The sequence below is a fragment of the Schistocerca americana genome, chromosome 2 (genome assembly GCF_021461395.2).
Source record: "Schistocerca americana isolate TAMUIC-IGC-003095 chromosome 2, iqSchAmer2.1, whole genome shotgun sequence".
Taxonomy (NCBI): Eukaryota; Metazoa; Arthropoda; class Insecta; order Orthoptera; family Acrididae; genus Schistocerca; species Schistocerca americana.
The window spans coordinates 931,484,769-931,501,167 of NC_060120.1; the positions used below are offsets into that span (position 1 = coordinate 931,484,769).

The window sequence follows — 16,399 nt, forward strand, 5'->3', positions numbered from 1 at the left end:
ATTTGCAAGCATGAAGACAAGCAGTAGAAATTCTTGTCATGTGCAGGCAGGCATTATCTTGGTGAAATGTAAGCCCAGGATGGCTTCCCATGAAGGGCAAGAGACAGCGATGCACTCGTAGAATATCCTTGACATACCACTGTGCTGTAAGGATGCCACAGATGGCACACAAAGATGTTCTGCTATGAAATGAAATGGCAGAGCAGACCACCGCTTCTGCTTGTCAGGCTGTAATGCAGGCGACTGTGAGGTCGGTATTCTGTTGCTGTCCAGGGCATCTCCAGACATGTCTTTGGCCTCAGATCTCATTGAGTGGAATAGAATTGTCTTTAGTGATGAGTCGAATTGAGCCCTGATGCCCAGTGGAGGCGTGTCTAGAGATATCCAAGACAGGTATGGGATACCAACCTGACAGTTGCCTGTCATAAGGCTTAACAACTATAAATAATGGTCTGGGTTGTCATTTCTTTTCAAAAATAGGACTTACTTGATTGTCATCCCTGACACCCTTACAGCATAGCGGTACGTCGGCATCTAATCTACATCTACAGTCACACTCCGCAAGCCAAAATATGTTGTGTGGTGGAGAGTACCCTGTATTTTCTCAGTAGTACTCGTAAATAAGAATGCTGCCTTACCTCCAGGGATTGCCATTTGAGTTCCCAAAGTATCTCCATAATACTTGCAGGTTGTTCGAACCTACCGGTAACAAATCTAGCAGCATGCCTCCGAATTGCTTAAGTATCTTCCTTTAATATGAGCTGGTGCAGATCTCAAACACTTGAGCAGTACTCAGTGATAGGTCACACTAGAGTCCTATGTGTGGTCTCCTTTACAAGTAACCACATTTTACCAAAGTTATTCCAATAAACTGATGTCCACCATTTGCCTTCCCTAGCACTGTCTTGACACACTCAATCCGTTTCATATTGCTTTGGAACATTATGCCTAGATATTTAATTGATGTGACTGAGTCAAGCAGCACACTATTAATACCATATTTGAACATTATGGGTTTGTTTTTTCTTCTAATCTGCAGTAACTTACATTTTTCTACATTTAGAGCTAGCTGCCATTCATCGCACCAACTAGAAATTTTATCTACATCATCTGCATCCTTCTACAGTCACTTAACAATGACTCCTTCCCATACACCACAGCATCAGCAGCAAACAGCCACAGATAGCTGCTTACCCTATCTGCAAGATCACTTATGTATATAGAAAGTAACAGCAGTCCTCTGACATTTCCCTGGGGCATTCCTGATGGTACCCTTGTCTATGATGGATACTCACCGTTGAGGACAACACAGTGGGTTCTGTTACTTATGAAGTCTTTGAGCCACTCACATACCTGGGAACCTACTGCATATGCTTGTACCTTCATTAATAATTGTTAACAATATTCTATGTCCCGTTTTGTTGTCCTTCATGGAAAGTCATCTGTGGCTTACATTTCAGCAAGATAATCCCCGAATACATATGGTGACAGTTTGCACTGCTTGTTGTCATGGTTTCCAAATCCTACCATGGCCAGCTAGGTTACCAGATCTCTCCGCAGTTGAGGACATTTGAAGCATTATGGGTTGGGGCCTCCAGCCAGCTTGGGATCTTGATGATCTAACACATAAAGTGAACAGAATTTAGCATGACATCTCTCATGAGGACACCAAAAACTCTATCAATCACTGTCAGGCCAAATAACTGCTTGCACAAGGGCCAGCGATGGACCAAAGTATTATTGACTTGCTCAGTGTGTGAAGCTCTTTCTCTGGAATAAATATCCAGTTCTTCTGAAACTGTAATTATTTGTTTGTCTGTAGATGTAAATCACATCTACAGATTTCTATCCCATTTGGATAATTGCTTTGTGGTATGTTTTTTTTTTTTTATTTTTCTCTTACAATCAAAGTGTAAACGTTACAGCAAACTTAAGCAAAATACCTTGCTAGTTATCTAGCTTGCATATGTGACTTAAAGATATGCTACATGTAGACACTGGAATTGCTTAGTAGTAGAGTCTTTTGCAAGTCAAGAGAGGAAAGTGGAAGTTCAGTTTCATTCCATTGAACTCTAAAACCAATACTGATTCGCCCAGTTAGTTGCTTGTCAGTGGGCAATATAAAATTATATATAACTGCTACAGCTATCTTGCAAAATATCCACATAAAGAACAATAAGCAGCATTGTGTGTGGCAGCTGAAAAAATATAATTCTAAAGAAGGCACTTGTGTTTTCCAAATATGCTATTCATTGTAATTTTTCAAAATGGAGTGCCACATTGGACAGTTCATACAAAAGCTCTTCTTTAGTTAATGAAATGGTTGGATACAATTACAATGAAACAATTTTTTTTTCAACAGCATTGGTATACTTGGCATGATATGCATTCATCTTCACAGTGGAAAAATACCTATTGCAACAACTTCACAACATACACTGCAAGACGTGCACTTGCCGATATAACAGTATCATCTACAACTATATTCATGCACGGCAAACTACTGTGAATTGCATGGCATTATTCCACGTATTAGAATTTCTTTCCATTCCATAAACATATATGGTGTGAGAAGAATGACTACTTATATGCTTCACTGCGTGCTGTAATTAATTTAATCTTATCTTTGTAGAGCCTAAGAAAGAGATATATATTGGGCTGTAGTAAATTCCTATATTTATGATTTAATACTGTTGTTTTCAAACTTTGTAAGTAAGCTTTCATGGGATAGGTGGTGCCTATCTTCAAATCTGCCAGTACAGGTTTTTCAGCTCCTCTGTCAGGCTGCACTGTGTATAGAACAAACATGTGACCATTCATGCTGTCTTTCTATACATTCAGCAACCTCTCCATTACCCTATATGGTATGAGCTGAGTCACAGGCTCTTGAGCATTATCTGTGATAGATTGCACATGTGTTTTGTAAGCAATCTACATTGTAAATAAGTTTTTCCAATATCCTATCAGTGAGACAAAGTCTACTACCACTTCACCTGCAACTGAGCCTATACAATCATGACACACAGGTATCTGTATGAGCAACACATGTTCACTCATTATCCTGTTGAAAAATAACATCACAGCACAGTCACCGGCATCAACACATCAGAGAATAAGAGCATCATTTAAATTGTATTATAGACTCACTCATGGGCGAAGCAGGTGGTGGACTTCAGTTTGTTGGTAGAGTACCAGGGAAGTGTAATCAGTCTACAAAGGAGATTGCTTACACATCACTCATATGAACAGTTGTAGAATATTGCTCAATTGTGTGGGACCAATACCAGATAGGATTAACAGGCCATATTGAACACATACAGAGAAGGGCAGCATGAATGGTCACAGGTTTGTATGGCCAATGGAAAAGTGTCACAGAGATACTGAAGAAACTGATCTGGCAGACTCCTGAAGACAGACGTAAACTATCCTGAGAAAGTCTACCAACAAAATTTCAAGAACCAACTTTAAATGATGACTCTATGAAAATACAACAACCCCCTTCATATTATTCACATAGGGATTATGAGGATAAGATCAGAGTAATTATATGCACAAAGGCATTCAAACAATCATTCTTTCTGTGCTCTATATGTGATCGTAACAGGAAGAAACCATAATAAATGGTACAATTAGATGTACGAAGGTGGTTTGAAAAGTTCTTGGAATCACCATGAGAGGTTAGCGCTAGCACAACAAGTTGTTCATGTAATATTCATTGGACTACTGCCTGTAGACACGTGCCACATCAGTGCTCTTGAAAGAAAGCTGTGGTGGTGACTTAACCCTGTTGTTGTTCCTGCATATTTATTTGCAAAGGTGGAAAAAAATCGAGATTCGATCAGTGATTAAGTATTTTGTAAAGAAATGTATGAAAGCAAAGAACATTCATGACAATTTCCAGAATACACAAGGGGACTCTGCTCCTTCATATTCAGCTGTTGCCAAACAGACAAATGAATTTAAATTTGGTTGGGGGAGCTTACATGATAGTCCACACAATGGTCAGCCAAGATGTGTAACAATTTGTGAAATCATTGCAAAAGTGCACAAAATGTTCCTGGAGGATCGCCGAATGAAAGCGCCTGAAATTGCTCATGCTTGCCAGATGTCATCTAAAAGGGCATATCACATTTTAACTGAATAATTAGAAATGAAAAAAATATCTGCAAGATGGGTGCCACGACTCTTGATGCTGGATCAAAAACGCAAGAGAATGGACGTATCGGAACAATGATTGGCCCGTTTTAGGAGAAACAAACAAGCTCTTTTGCACCGGTTTGTGACCACAGATGAAACTTGGGTGCACTAATATACCCCAGAGACAAAACAACAGTCAAAGCAGTGGAAACATGCTGATTCTCCACCATCAAAGAAAGCAAAGACAATTCCTTTGGTGGGAAAGGTCATGCCATCAGTGTTCTGTGATGCAAAGGGGATTCTGTTTGTAGATTATTTCCCCATTGGCCAAACAATTACTGTAGAATACTATGCTAACATCCAGGAGAAATTGCAACAAAAGATATGAGAAAAAGGCCAAGTTTAGCAAGGCAGAAAGTCATCTTCCATTGAGACAATGTGCGCCTGCACATATGTGCCATTGCCACGGCAAAATTACATGAACTAAGGTATGAATTGTTGCCACACCCACCGTATTCGCCTGATATGGCTCCGTCAGACTTCCATCTCTTCCCAAAACTGAAAATTTGTCTTGGTGGATGAAGATTCACTTCAAACAAAGAATTGATAGCTGGAGTTGGCAACTATTTTTCAGGCCTGGAGGAAACTCATTTTCAAGATGGGATCAACGCACTGGGGCATTGTTGGACCAAGTGCATAATTCTACAAGGAGACTAGATTGAATAATAAAAAATTTTCAGTGATGTAAGTACTTTTTTCCATTCTGAGAACTTTTCAAACCACTCTCGTACCCTCTGCCATACACTTCACAGTGGTATGCAGAGTATACATGCACACTGGTGTCCAAAAGTGAAGCAACAAATGGAAATTTTACAATGTAGCATTTATTTTGCAACAAAACAATATAAATAGCAGATAGCAAAGTAGAAACAACCTAAAGCATACAAAACTACAACATACATAAAAGTAGGCAAAAATATTCTTCATTTTTTCCAACTTAACAGATTTGCACACACATTGCAACAACTGGTTAATGTATTCAGTTTGGTATGTGAGCACCCCTGGCAGCAATACAAGCCTGACAACAATGGAGCATGCTGAAACTCCACAATAATGTTTTCAGTTTTTTCATACTACTCAGTCTGTGTAAAAATGTTTGATGCTGTTAGAAAAGCTTCTACCACTGAAAGTTAAAAGTTAAATATGGAGTCAGAAGTGAGATTCCTGATCAGCAGCTACATTTTGCTAATGTAAATGTATGTGTTTCAAACATCTATAATGTCATACTAATCTAAAATTTAGTTAATTATTGTAGAAACATTTTCACTCAAATATGTCACACTATCAGCTTCACAAATATCATCTGGCACCTTAGAAACCTTATACATGGTACGTTAAAAAATATTTTTATGCATGACACTTACGGCCGAGCAACAGAAATAGGTGCTGTATGTAGGCTGTATGTGCTGAGTCACTGTATGTTAGTTAGAACTAGGGACTGTGAATTTGTCTTGGCCTTAATTCCCTTCAGATGAGCATCAGATAATTTCACTTGTTGTCCTAATTAATAATAAAAATTAACTGCTTAAAAAACATGCTGCAAAGATTTGTCCATATTGATTTCACCTTTTGGTCAAGACAACTCAAGACACAAAAAAATTATTCAGGGTGTCCTGAACTTTTAGGACTCATAGAGGGGAATGGGTAGATAATATTTTGAACTGGAATTCATGTCCAGACATGTACTGTTTCTGTACTACAACCATTTGAAAACATGTTGGTAACGCAACCACTTTTACAAGTAACTTTTTAGGCAAAACCCATGTCAGAGAGGTAGAATAGGCACTATATGCCGATCCAAACAGTACTTTTCTGGTCTTGGTTCCTATTTGCAATATTATGTACTGACTCACTTCTACGAGAAGTTTGTAATGGAAATTTCTGAACACCCTGTAAAATCTCTGTAGAATAAAATAGTGGTGAACTCTGCCTTTTTTCTCCTTGTAGCTGTGTTATTATGAATGTTATTTTTGCAAAGTATTGAATTTCAAATACAGGAAAATTAATTTGTAATTTTTGGCATATGTTACAGGCATTGAAGAAGGATTTCTTTCAATTTCTGCTAGAGAAACTCAGTGCAAAGATGACTCCAGAGTGCATCAAAGCATGGGAGAAAATTGCTGATGCAGCATTTTCTACAATGATCAACTCTCTGAATGAGGTCCAGAAAAGTCAGCATGTTATCTCTTGAGCAGACACCCAAAGCAGCTACAACATTTCCATGTGAAATTCAGTGCTACACTCAACAGCGTTGTCACAATTGGAGAGTTGTTCCTCAGACCACTTTTACGATGTTTATAATTTTATGACAAGACAAGGGGTCAAATGAGAATTCAGAGTGTTGTAACAAAGGCATATTTTCATAACATTTAATACTGTGAAAGACTGTGTTGCATGCCATTGATGTTAGCACAGCTGACAGAACTCTTCTTATGGACAAAACCAAGGAAAATATTTTGGAGAAACAAGAAAAGACACTGCTTACACAATCATCTGTCAAATGTGCAATGTTTAAATAATCAAGAATCACTAGTGAGGAGATGAGTTTCACATCAGGGTAAATGGATTTCAAAAAAGGGACTGAAGAGGAATGAGAAGTGAGTCAAATGTGAACCATTTTATCTAAAAAAGACAATATATTTTGCACCCACTTCAGTGACATGGCAAGGATTTTTGCTCTGTGTACTTAGATACACTTCTTGTGAAGGTGTGATATTCTGTATAGATTAAAAATGGTATTAATACACAAGCAGTTTCAGTGACAATCAGGAGAACAAAATGCCTGAAATATCTACCTAACGAGAGAATATTTTGGAGTCTGATACAACAGAAATAATTAGCTCCAATTGGCTCTAGTGGTTCTGCTTCCTTACTATCATATGAAGAAAGCAGAACATGCCATAAGCTGTTCTTACTATAACAAAATTTAGTTTAGTTTTAACATTTTAATACTTTATCCAGCAACATATTTTGACTAAAGGACATAACCTGTGTAAGCAAGATTTTATCATCCTGGAAGTTTGTATGCTTGGGTATTAACTTTTATCAGTAATTACCTTGTTTAATTCATGTTGAATTTGTTTACCTACAGGATAATGCTATAGTACTTTAATAAGATGATCCTTTCCTTTTTTGTTCCATATTTTTTTCCTTCGTATGTCGTCACTGTTTTCACAGCATAAATTTTATTGGTATTACAGTAAAAAGCTGTGCATTTAGTGCACAATTTTTATTAGTAGAAAAGTTTTCATGAGTCTCATATACATGATATTTGATATAGTTATTGGTTTACATGGACTAATATGAAAAATTTTAAACCTGTGTTACTATTATATTTTATAATAATTTAAAATGCTGGTATATTTAACTGTGGACTATGTTCGGTGACTACATTTTAAAAAAATTAATAAGAGATGAAAAAGATCTCTGAATACACAAAAATAATGATCCTAAACAGTTTTAATTATGGAATTCAGCTTACTTACTGTTATCTTTTGCTCACTTTTCAACCACACTTCCTTAATATCTACGGGCTTTATCTTTTATCTTTCCTCATGTTTAGTAGTACACATTATTGTTTGGAGATGTTTTGACAGGCTCAGTGGGGGGGGGGGGGGGGGGGGGAAGGGAAGAGTTCCAACAAAATGTCAGTTGGCACCTCAGTTCACTTTCATAGATCCATTATTTGAACTGACATAATTCTGCAAGAGTTACTGCACAAGGTGCCTGTCACTGAATCCTTCTACAAGAAGATCAACTGTTATATCACTGTTTTCATTTCTTTAGCATTGGACTCTTGTTAACAGTTGCTACCTTACGATTCTGTTGATATTTTATTTTATTATTATTATTTTTTTTTTTTTTTTTTCAACAAGGGACGATATGCATTTTTCTAAACTATGAGCTATGTTTGCTCTCCTCAATATTTAATTAAAATTAAATTTACAATCAAGTTTGATGCAGTTGCACACGTAAGAAATGGATTCTGCAGATATAGTGCTTGCACTCATTTCTTTAAAATTTAACTTTTTTCTGAAATCAATTCTTAGTACATATAAAATGTAATTTTGAGAATGAGCTCCTGAGAAATATGTCTGTGTGATGGACTGATTAACAGCCAGAAATCAGTGTGTTGTCATAGATCATACATTGAGCAAATGTGTTAGTAATAAAGGGCAAGAATGGAGAGCTGGTACTCAGTATGCAAAGATAGCATGGTGTAATGTAAACATTTCCTGGTAGTTTCTATGATTAACTATTACTTCAAGGATTGGGCAATACAGTGTGTGCGCAAAAATAAAAAAAAGAAGTAATATTTGTTGTATATAAGTCAATCAAGTTCAATATGATCATTCTTCTGGTCTACAAAGAAAAAACTTCTGCCAGAGTGCAAAAAACTGTCTGCTGAGTAACAATTATGACACTACTGTGCACTTTAATCATTATTTTATGCAATTGATGCACACTTGTGATTTTCATCCTAAACTAGGAACTTGACATAATCCCACAAAAGTAAATCTAAGGAAAAAGGTCATTCGGTATCATATTCCACAAATGCAATGAGCCTCTACTGACCCACCATCCCAGTAACTCACAGTGGAGATAATCATAAACAGTGACAGTAAAGTATAAAGGAGAATGTTCAATTGGAATGCAACAGCATTCAGAGTTTCATCAGCCTCAGCTTCGGGGAATGTGAGGAACCCTTTAAAGATATCACGGTAACTTGCACATATAACCATTCTCTATGTAGAAAAGTGTGGTTGTTAAATCTTAGTCTTGACCATCCTTAGCCAGATAATGAGCTTCAGGATGTTTACTTCTCATTCTTTAATTTTGAGGATTGCAGTTAGTCCATAATTGGAAGATGACAATTTACAAAACCACTTTTCTGTATTTCTGGTGCTATAACTCTCACACCTTCCTGATAGTTTTAGGAACATTGACGATAAAATTAAACACTATCAACTGAACTGGTCTCCTATACGCCAAGAATACTATAAGACCTCATTCTACAAATAACTACAAATTACGTATGCTGGGGTCATCACCATATGAGGTGTTCTAGGACAAAGCATTATTTGGAACAGTTCAGCCAGTCTTCAAAGACTTAAGTTTTGATTAGTTTACAAAATCAAGTTATTGGGTGCTGAAGTCTTACAACTGATGTTCAGTATGTTATGTAGATCAATCCAGTGCTTTGCGTGCAAAGTGAAAGTTAATATATTATCATTAGAACAGGTAGTTAATCCATGAATTTGAATACTACTCTCATACCACCAATTATTTTAGTAAATATGTTGGTCTCATTGCTCTGTTGTGTGGTGGCAATAAAAGAGAGAAATAAAAATGAATTTTGAATCACATTTCTCATTTCACTGTTTCATTTTGTCAGAAGCACAATAAATATCGTCTTTTTAGAAACAGTAAAACAGAGTAGTTCAGTATGGGGCAATATGACCTGAATGGTTAAATGTCACTTACGATTTTTAGTATCTGTCTACAGATCTTTAAATAACAACTGAAATATTATGGCACATATTGAAGAAGATAGAGTTCCATATATAATACAGGACAAAAATTCATTTGTTTCACAATAAATAACAGAAGGGTATATTAGCCATGAGTTACACTGTAAATATATTTTTTCCTTCTAGTGGGTTTTTAATTTTATTAGGACATCAAAACAATCAACAGTGCCTCAGAAGTGGAAAAAAAGCTGTGTTATTCACAGAACATGTAAGAAAACATTCTTATTGACTTGTATTAATCATTGTTGAGGGATCTGAAAAATTGTTTTATGGTATATAAGAACATATTGTTGAATATGAAAAGAAATGTCATATCAACCACAAAAAATTAATTGTGTATATTTGTAATTATAGAGAGATGTAAAATTAATGGAAATAAATACTTGCTTTATTACTTTTTGCCTAAAATATTATTCTCTTTATCATTAATACAATCAAAACCTGCTCTTGTGATGGCAATGAAAAGTCTACACTAGAAAATGTATCTTGTATAAACTTTTTCTGTGGTTAACAGATGCATTTAAAATAAAAAAAAAATGAACCACTCCCTTTATCCTTGGATATCAAATTGTAGACAAGCATGTAAATAAAGCTACTTTTCTAACAAAGTTTTTGGACAATACCCTGCTTTGAGTTACCACGAAACACATGTGGTTCATTCAGCCAGCACTGCAGCACATCCAGAGACAGAAATTGTGGAGTCGGTTAGGAGAGGAAGAATGGCAGAGGAAGGGAGAGTTGAAGGGAAGGGGTGGTGACAGCTAAGGAAGGGAGAGGCAATAAGACAATGCAGTAGAAGCATGAAACAAATGGCTTGCACTGCTGCTAGCAAAATTGCAGTTATGTGGCAAATGAAGAAAATGGATGCAATAGTCGAGTAACATGGAGAAGAGTTTGATAGAAAACAGAGAAAGATAAGGACGTTCATTAATAGGTAGATAACTGAAACATAGGTAAAATGGCAAAAAGCTGTTGGCAGGGAGAAGAGGAAACTGGGATAGAGGGTGGGTGTGGAACCAAACCTGGTGTAGGTGGAGATAATGGAGATTATGAGTTGTGGAACTAAAGAATGTGCTGGAGGGATATTTTCCATTCATACAATTCAGAAAAGTTGGTATGGATGGAGGGAGGTCAATATCCAGATACCACCAGCTGAGAGTCAGCCATTGCTCCTGTATGGCCAACTACGCTCTTGGCCACAATTTGGTGGTAGCCATCCGTTCAAGCTGAAAGCTGGTTGGTAGTCATAGCTACATAAAAGCCTGTGCAAAAGTTGCAGCTGACAATGATGCATGTTATCCAAAGTTGAAAATTTCATCGTGGTTCAGTGCCTTCCTCTGGAGAAACACTTAATACACTGTACAATGATTCATAATTGAATTGTGATGGATGTGAGAATGGAAGTACCACATATTGTCAAGTGGAGAAACTGGTATCATTCTCTACGAGCAAGACAATAAATTTGTAGCAGCACATTTTATTGCAATAAACATCCAATCAGTATGTTGCTTGAGGCTTTGTCTTTGCTAGTGAAAGGGGTGCTTTTCTGAATTGATGTAGGCAGGAGCAGGGAATCATTAGGAATGAGATGTAGCTACAGGGAGGGAAAGGGAATATATGAGGGCTATCCACAAAGTATATTATGTTTTGGAATTAAAAATAAATAAAGTATTGGAAATTTTTTTTTATTATATACACATGAAAGCGACACTTAAATACCACTTTTCTACATAGTTGCCATTTAAATTAAGGCACTTATCGTAGCGATGGATGAGCTTGGAAATTCCTTCGTCGTAAAATTCGGCCGCCTGCACCTTCAACCACGTGGTTACCTCTTCTTGAAGCTGTGTGTCGTCATCAAAATGCTGCATAGCCAAACACTTCTTCATTGCTGGGAATAAGTGGAAGTCGCTCGGTGCCAGGTCAGGACTATACGGCAGATGAGGAAACGACTCCCACTTAAAAGATTCAAGAACTTCACGAGTGGCATTCGCTGTGTGGGCACAGGCGTTGTCGTGAATCAGCAAGATCTTTGAGCCCAACTTTCCCCCGCGCTTGTTTTGTATTGCTCTTCTGAGGTTGTGCAGAGTTTGGCAATACCTTTGAGAGTTTATTGTAGTGCCTCTTTCCAGGAAATCCACAAAAATCACACCTTTTCTGTCCCAAAAGACAGTCGCCATCACCTTCCTTGCCGACATTGTCTGCATGCATTTCTTGGGTTTTTGGGGGGAATTTGTGTGCCCCCACTGCATTGACTGCAATTTTGTCTCACAGTTCACATGCTTAACCAATGTTTCGCCACCAGTAACGATGCAATCGAGTAACAAGTCGCCATCTTTCTCGTAAGCGTACAAAAACGTTAACGCTGCAGCCACTCGCTGATTTTTGTGAATCTCTGTCAAGATTTTCGGTATCCATCTTGCACAAAACTTGTGGTAACCAAGCTTTTTGGTAATTATTTCGTGCAACAAACTTCGTGAAATTTGTGGAAAACTCATAGAGAGTTCCGTTATTGTGAAATTACGGTTTTCACGGACCGCGGCATTGACTTTTTCGACAAGTTCGGCAGTCACTATGCTGGGTCTTCCACTTCGCTCTTCGTCATGAACATTAGTTCGGCCATTTTTAAATTTTATGACCCATTGACGCACTCCACCTTCAGTGATTATGTTGTTCCCATACACTTCACAAAGCTGCCGATATATTTCTATCAGTGTACAGTTTTTTGCAGTCAGAAACCTTATTACAGCACGCACTTCACACTTTGCGGCATTTTCAATTAACGCTGACATTTCAAACTGTCACAGTAACTCAACAGAGTACAGCACGAACCTCTCACTAGCACAGCAGGATGCCGACTGAGCGGCGGAATGCCATGACACCAAGATGGCCGCACTAGCCCAGCCCCTAATGGACACAAACGAAAATGTAGTGTACTTTGTGGATAGCCCTCGTAAATGACATCAAGGGATGATCGCTAGGGGTAAAGACTGTAAAAGACATCTCGTATTTGCTCTGGAAAAGTGATCATTATAAAACGTTATTAAGCCGTTCATTATAAAATGTTATTAAACCAGAGTAACTCTGTAGTTTGTATGACATCATATGAGGTCATGTTAAATGTAAAATGTTGTTATATGGATTCCAGGGACATTATGTTATCAGATTAAGGCGTTAGCACATGCTACATTTAGTTCGTAAATGATTTGTCTTGACAGCTACGATTGGTGAACAGATGGCTTCTGAACAATCTTCATGACCATGCCAGCTTTTCTTATTTATTTCATTTCTGCTAGTTGCTGTACTTCTTTCACTAGCCTGTAGAATGTAGTGAAACAGCATAACATCCAATGATGTCTGTTCCTTCATTCATAGGTTTGAATTAGTCCCTACTCTCTTGTGTTTTCTTTATTGTACTGAGGTGGCTGCAAATTTAAGTATCACATACAAAAGAAAATAATTTCTGTTAAATTTTGCTTTCTGTTCTACCTCATTTTTGTTGTTTGTGTAGAAGCACTCCTTGGTCTCCCTCTGCTTTCTTTTTATGATTAATTTTATTTTTGAATACATGTTACAAATTATGTACAAATCTGTGCACAGTATATCACGGACCCAACCACACCTGCACTATGAAATGATAGTGTGGGGAAACTCAGACATTCAAGAAATAAAAAGGGTGTTCACATTACAAACAAGCAATCAGGGTCATATTAAGAAGAAAGAGTTCTGAAACATGCAAAAACTGCTTCAAAGGACTAGGCATCTTAACTTTTACATCCTTGTGCATAACTGAAATATATGCCACAAAAGATAGTACAACGTGGACTACAAATGCTAGTGTACACACCAACAACACACGGAGGAAGAATGACATATGAAGTATATCCCACCAACTGACAATGCTTGAGAAAGGTCCCTGGTACTCAGGTATCAAACTACTAATAAGTCTGCCTACAAAATTATGTGACAATGTACGTGACTAAGTTTTCAAAGAACTTCAAAGACTATCTTGCAGAAAAGGAATTTTACAGTGTTGAAGAGTACTTATCATATTAAATCTGTATATCTTGTTACTTATAATGGTGTTAGAAAGTAAGAAAAATGCTTAGGAAGTATGTGGCAATGAATTTTCATGTCCTATATTACATGTACATTCACTAGACACCACATAATCCTACAGGATCAAATAAAATTCAATTCAATTCATCTCACGAGCAAGTGAAGTACACACATCTATCTAGTAGTATATGGCATTGACTTCCATCTCTTTGATAGTTTATACACTTCACTATGTGGGACTCCTTGAGACTCCAAACCTGTTTATGGAGCTATCCTTTTTCATATCTGCTAAAGTACCTCATAGACATTTTAAGAGTTGTATCCAGAGGATGAATATCACATTCAGTGGTGTTACAAATGTTTTCAATAGGAATTAACTCAAGCTCCCTGGGGGATGACACAAACATGTTCAAGTCTGTAGATCATTCTCAAAAGAGTGATGAAGTTATGTAATGTCTTGCTGACGCTACAGGTATTTTCCATAATGTTGCAGGCAAAACAAATGGATGCATATGATTGAAGAGTAAATTCTGTACAGAAATATGTTGCCTACAGCAGTTGAGTCTGATGCCAACAGTTTCCCCATAATTAGAGAACTCTCAGAAAACCATTTTGTGACATGTAAGAAGCCCAGTGCGTGCCTGTGTGCATTCATTGACGAGACAGATGCTCACAATTAGCCACAATCAGATGGGCTGATATCAGCTGTATTTTCCAACTTGTAATCATTTGTCACATCAATAGTCAGTAGATGATTTGAAGCTATCCTAGTCTTGTGACATGCTGAAATATTGTAGTTGTTGGACAGAAGTGCTTTCTCTCTCTGTCTTGGGTTCAGTTACTCATAAGCAGCGGAGAAGCTCTTCAGAGGCTGTTGAAGCTTACCCTACACAAAGATTTGAAAAAAACCTAAGAGTTAGAAGCTAACAATGCATTGAAAACAGTGTAAATGTTTTGTATGTTATTGCAGCTTCATTCAAACCAACCATAAGTTGAAAGTTCTCCACATTTTGCATGCTATACAGTTTAACAGTTCACTGGAGGCTTCTACAAATAGCCTCTTGTTTTCACATGGCAGCTGGCAGAATGGCAGGTAGTCACACACATTGCAGGAGCAGGAGACTGAGGCTTGCCTCATCTGTGAAATTCTCTGTCATTTCATGTGCTGTTCACTCCTTGATTAACAAAACCTGTTTTAGTAGTATAATTCATGGGCTTACATGATTAACTCATTAGACACTCCTGGAAATGGAAAAAAGAACACATTGACACCGGTGTGTCAGACCCACCATACTTGCTCTGGACACTGCGAGAGGGCTGTACAAGCAATGATCACACGCATGGCACAGTGGACACACCAGGAACCGCGGTGTTGGCTGTCGAATGGCGCTAGCTGTGCAGCATTTGTGCACCGCCGCCGTCAGTGTCAGCCAGTTTGCCGTGGCATACGGAGCTCCATCGCAGTCTTTAACACTGGTAGCATGCCGCGACAGCGTGGACGTGAACCGTATGTGCAGTTGACGGACTTTGAGCGAGGGCGTATAGTGGGCATGCGGGAGGCCGGGTGGACGTACCGCCGAATTGCTCAACACGTGGGGCGTGAGGTCTCCACAGTACATCGATGTTGTCGCCAGTGGTCGGCAGAAGGTGCACGTGCCCGTCGACCTGGGACCGGACCGCAGCGACGCACGGATGCACGCCAAGACCGTAGGATCCTACGCAGTGCCGTAGGGGACCGCACCGCCACTTCCCAGCAAATTAGGGACACTGTTGCTCCTGGGGTATCAGCGAGGACCATTCGCAACCGTCTCCATGAAGCTGGGCTACGGTCCCGCACACCGTTAGGCCGTCTTCCGCTCACGCCCCAACATCGTGCAGCCCGCCTCCAGTGGTGTCACGACAGGCATGAATGGAGGGACGAATGGAGATGTGTCGTCTTCAGCGATGAGAGTCGCTTCTGCCTTGGTGCCAATGATGGTTGTATGCGTGTTTGGTGCCGTGCAGGTGAGCGCCACAATCAGGACTGCATTCGACCGAGGCACACAGGGCCAACGCCCGGCATCATGGTGTGGGGAGCGGTCTCCTACACTGGCCGTACACTACTGGTGATCGTCGAGGGGACACTGAATAGTGCACGGTACATCCAAACTGTCATCGAACCCATCGTTCTATCATTCCTAGACCGGCAAGGGAACTTGCTGTTCCAACAGGACAATGCACGTCCGCATGTATCCCGTGCCACCCAACGTGCTCTAGAAGGTGTAAGTCAACTACCCTGGCCAGCAAGATCTCCAGATCTGTCCCCCATTGAGCATGTTTGGGACTGGATGAAGCGTCATCTCACGCGGTCTGCACGTCCAGCACGAACACTGGTACAAATGAGGCACCAGGTGGAAATGGCATGGCAAGCCGTTCCACAGGACTACATCCAGCATCTCTACGATCGTCTCCATGGGAGAATAGCAGCCTGCATTGCTGCGAAAGGTGGATATACACTGTACTAGTGCCGACATTGTGCATGCTCTGTTGCCTGTGTCTATGTGCCTGTGGTTCTGTCAGTGTGATCATGTGATGTATCTGACCACAGGACTGTGTCAATAAAGTTTCCCCTT

General features: G+C 38.9%; 1 protein-coding gene across 1 annotated transcript in view; it reads left to right on the forward strand.

Annotated features, from left to right (window-relative positions):
- Nucleotides 1–7,734, forward strand: part of LOC124595993 (globin-1) — a 179,417-nt gene extending 171,683 nt beyond the window's left edge. Inside the window, exon 4 of the mRNA XM_047134940.1 lies at nucleotides 6,230–7,734. Coding sequence (XP_046990896.1) covers nucleotides 6,230–6,388 — 159 coding nt within the window. The 3' untranslated portion in view covers nucleotides 6,389–7,734. The remainder of the gene's footprint in view (nucleotides 1–6,229) is intronic.
- The last annotated feature ends 8,665 nt before the right edge of the window (nucleotides 7,735–16,399 follow it).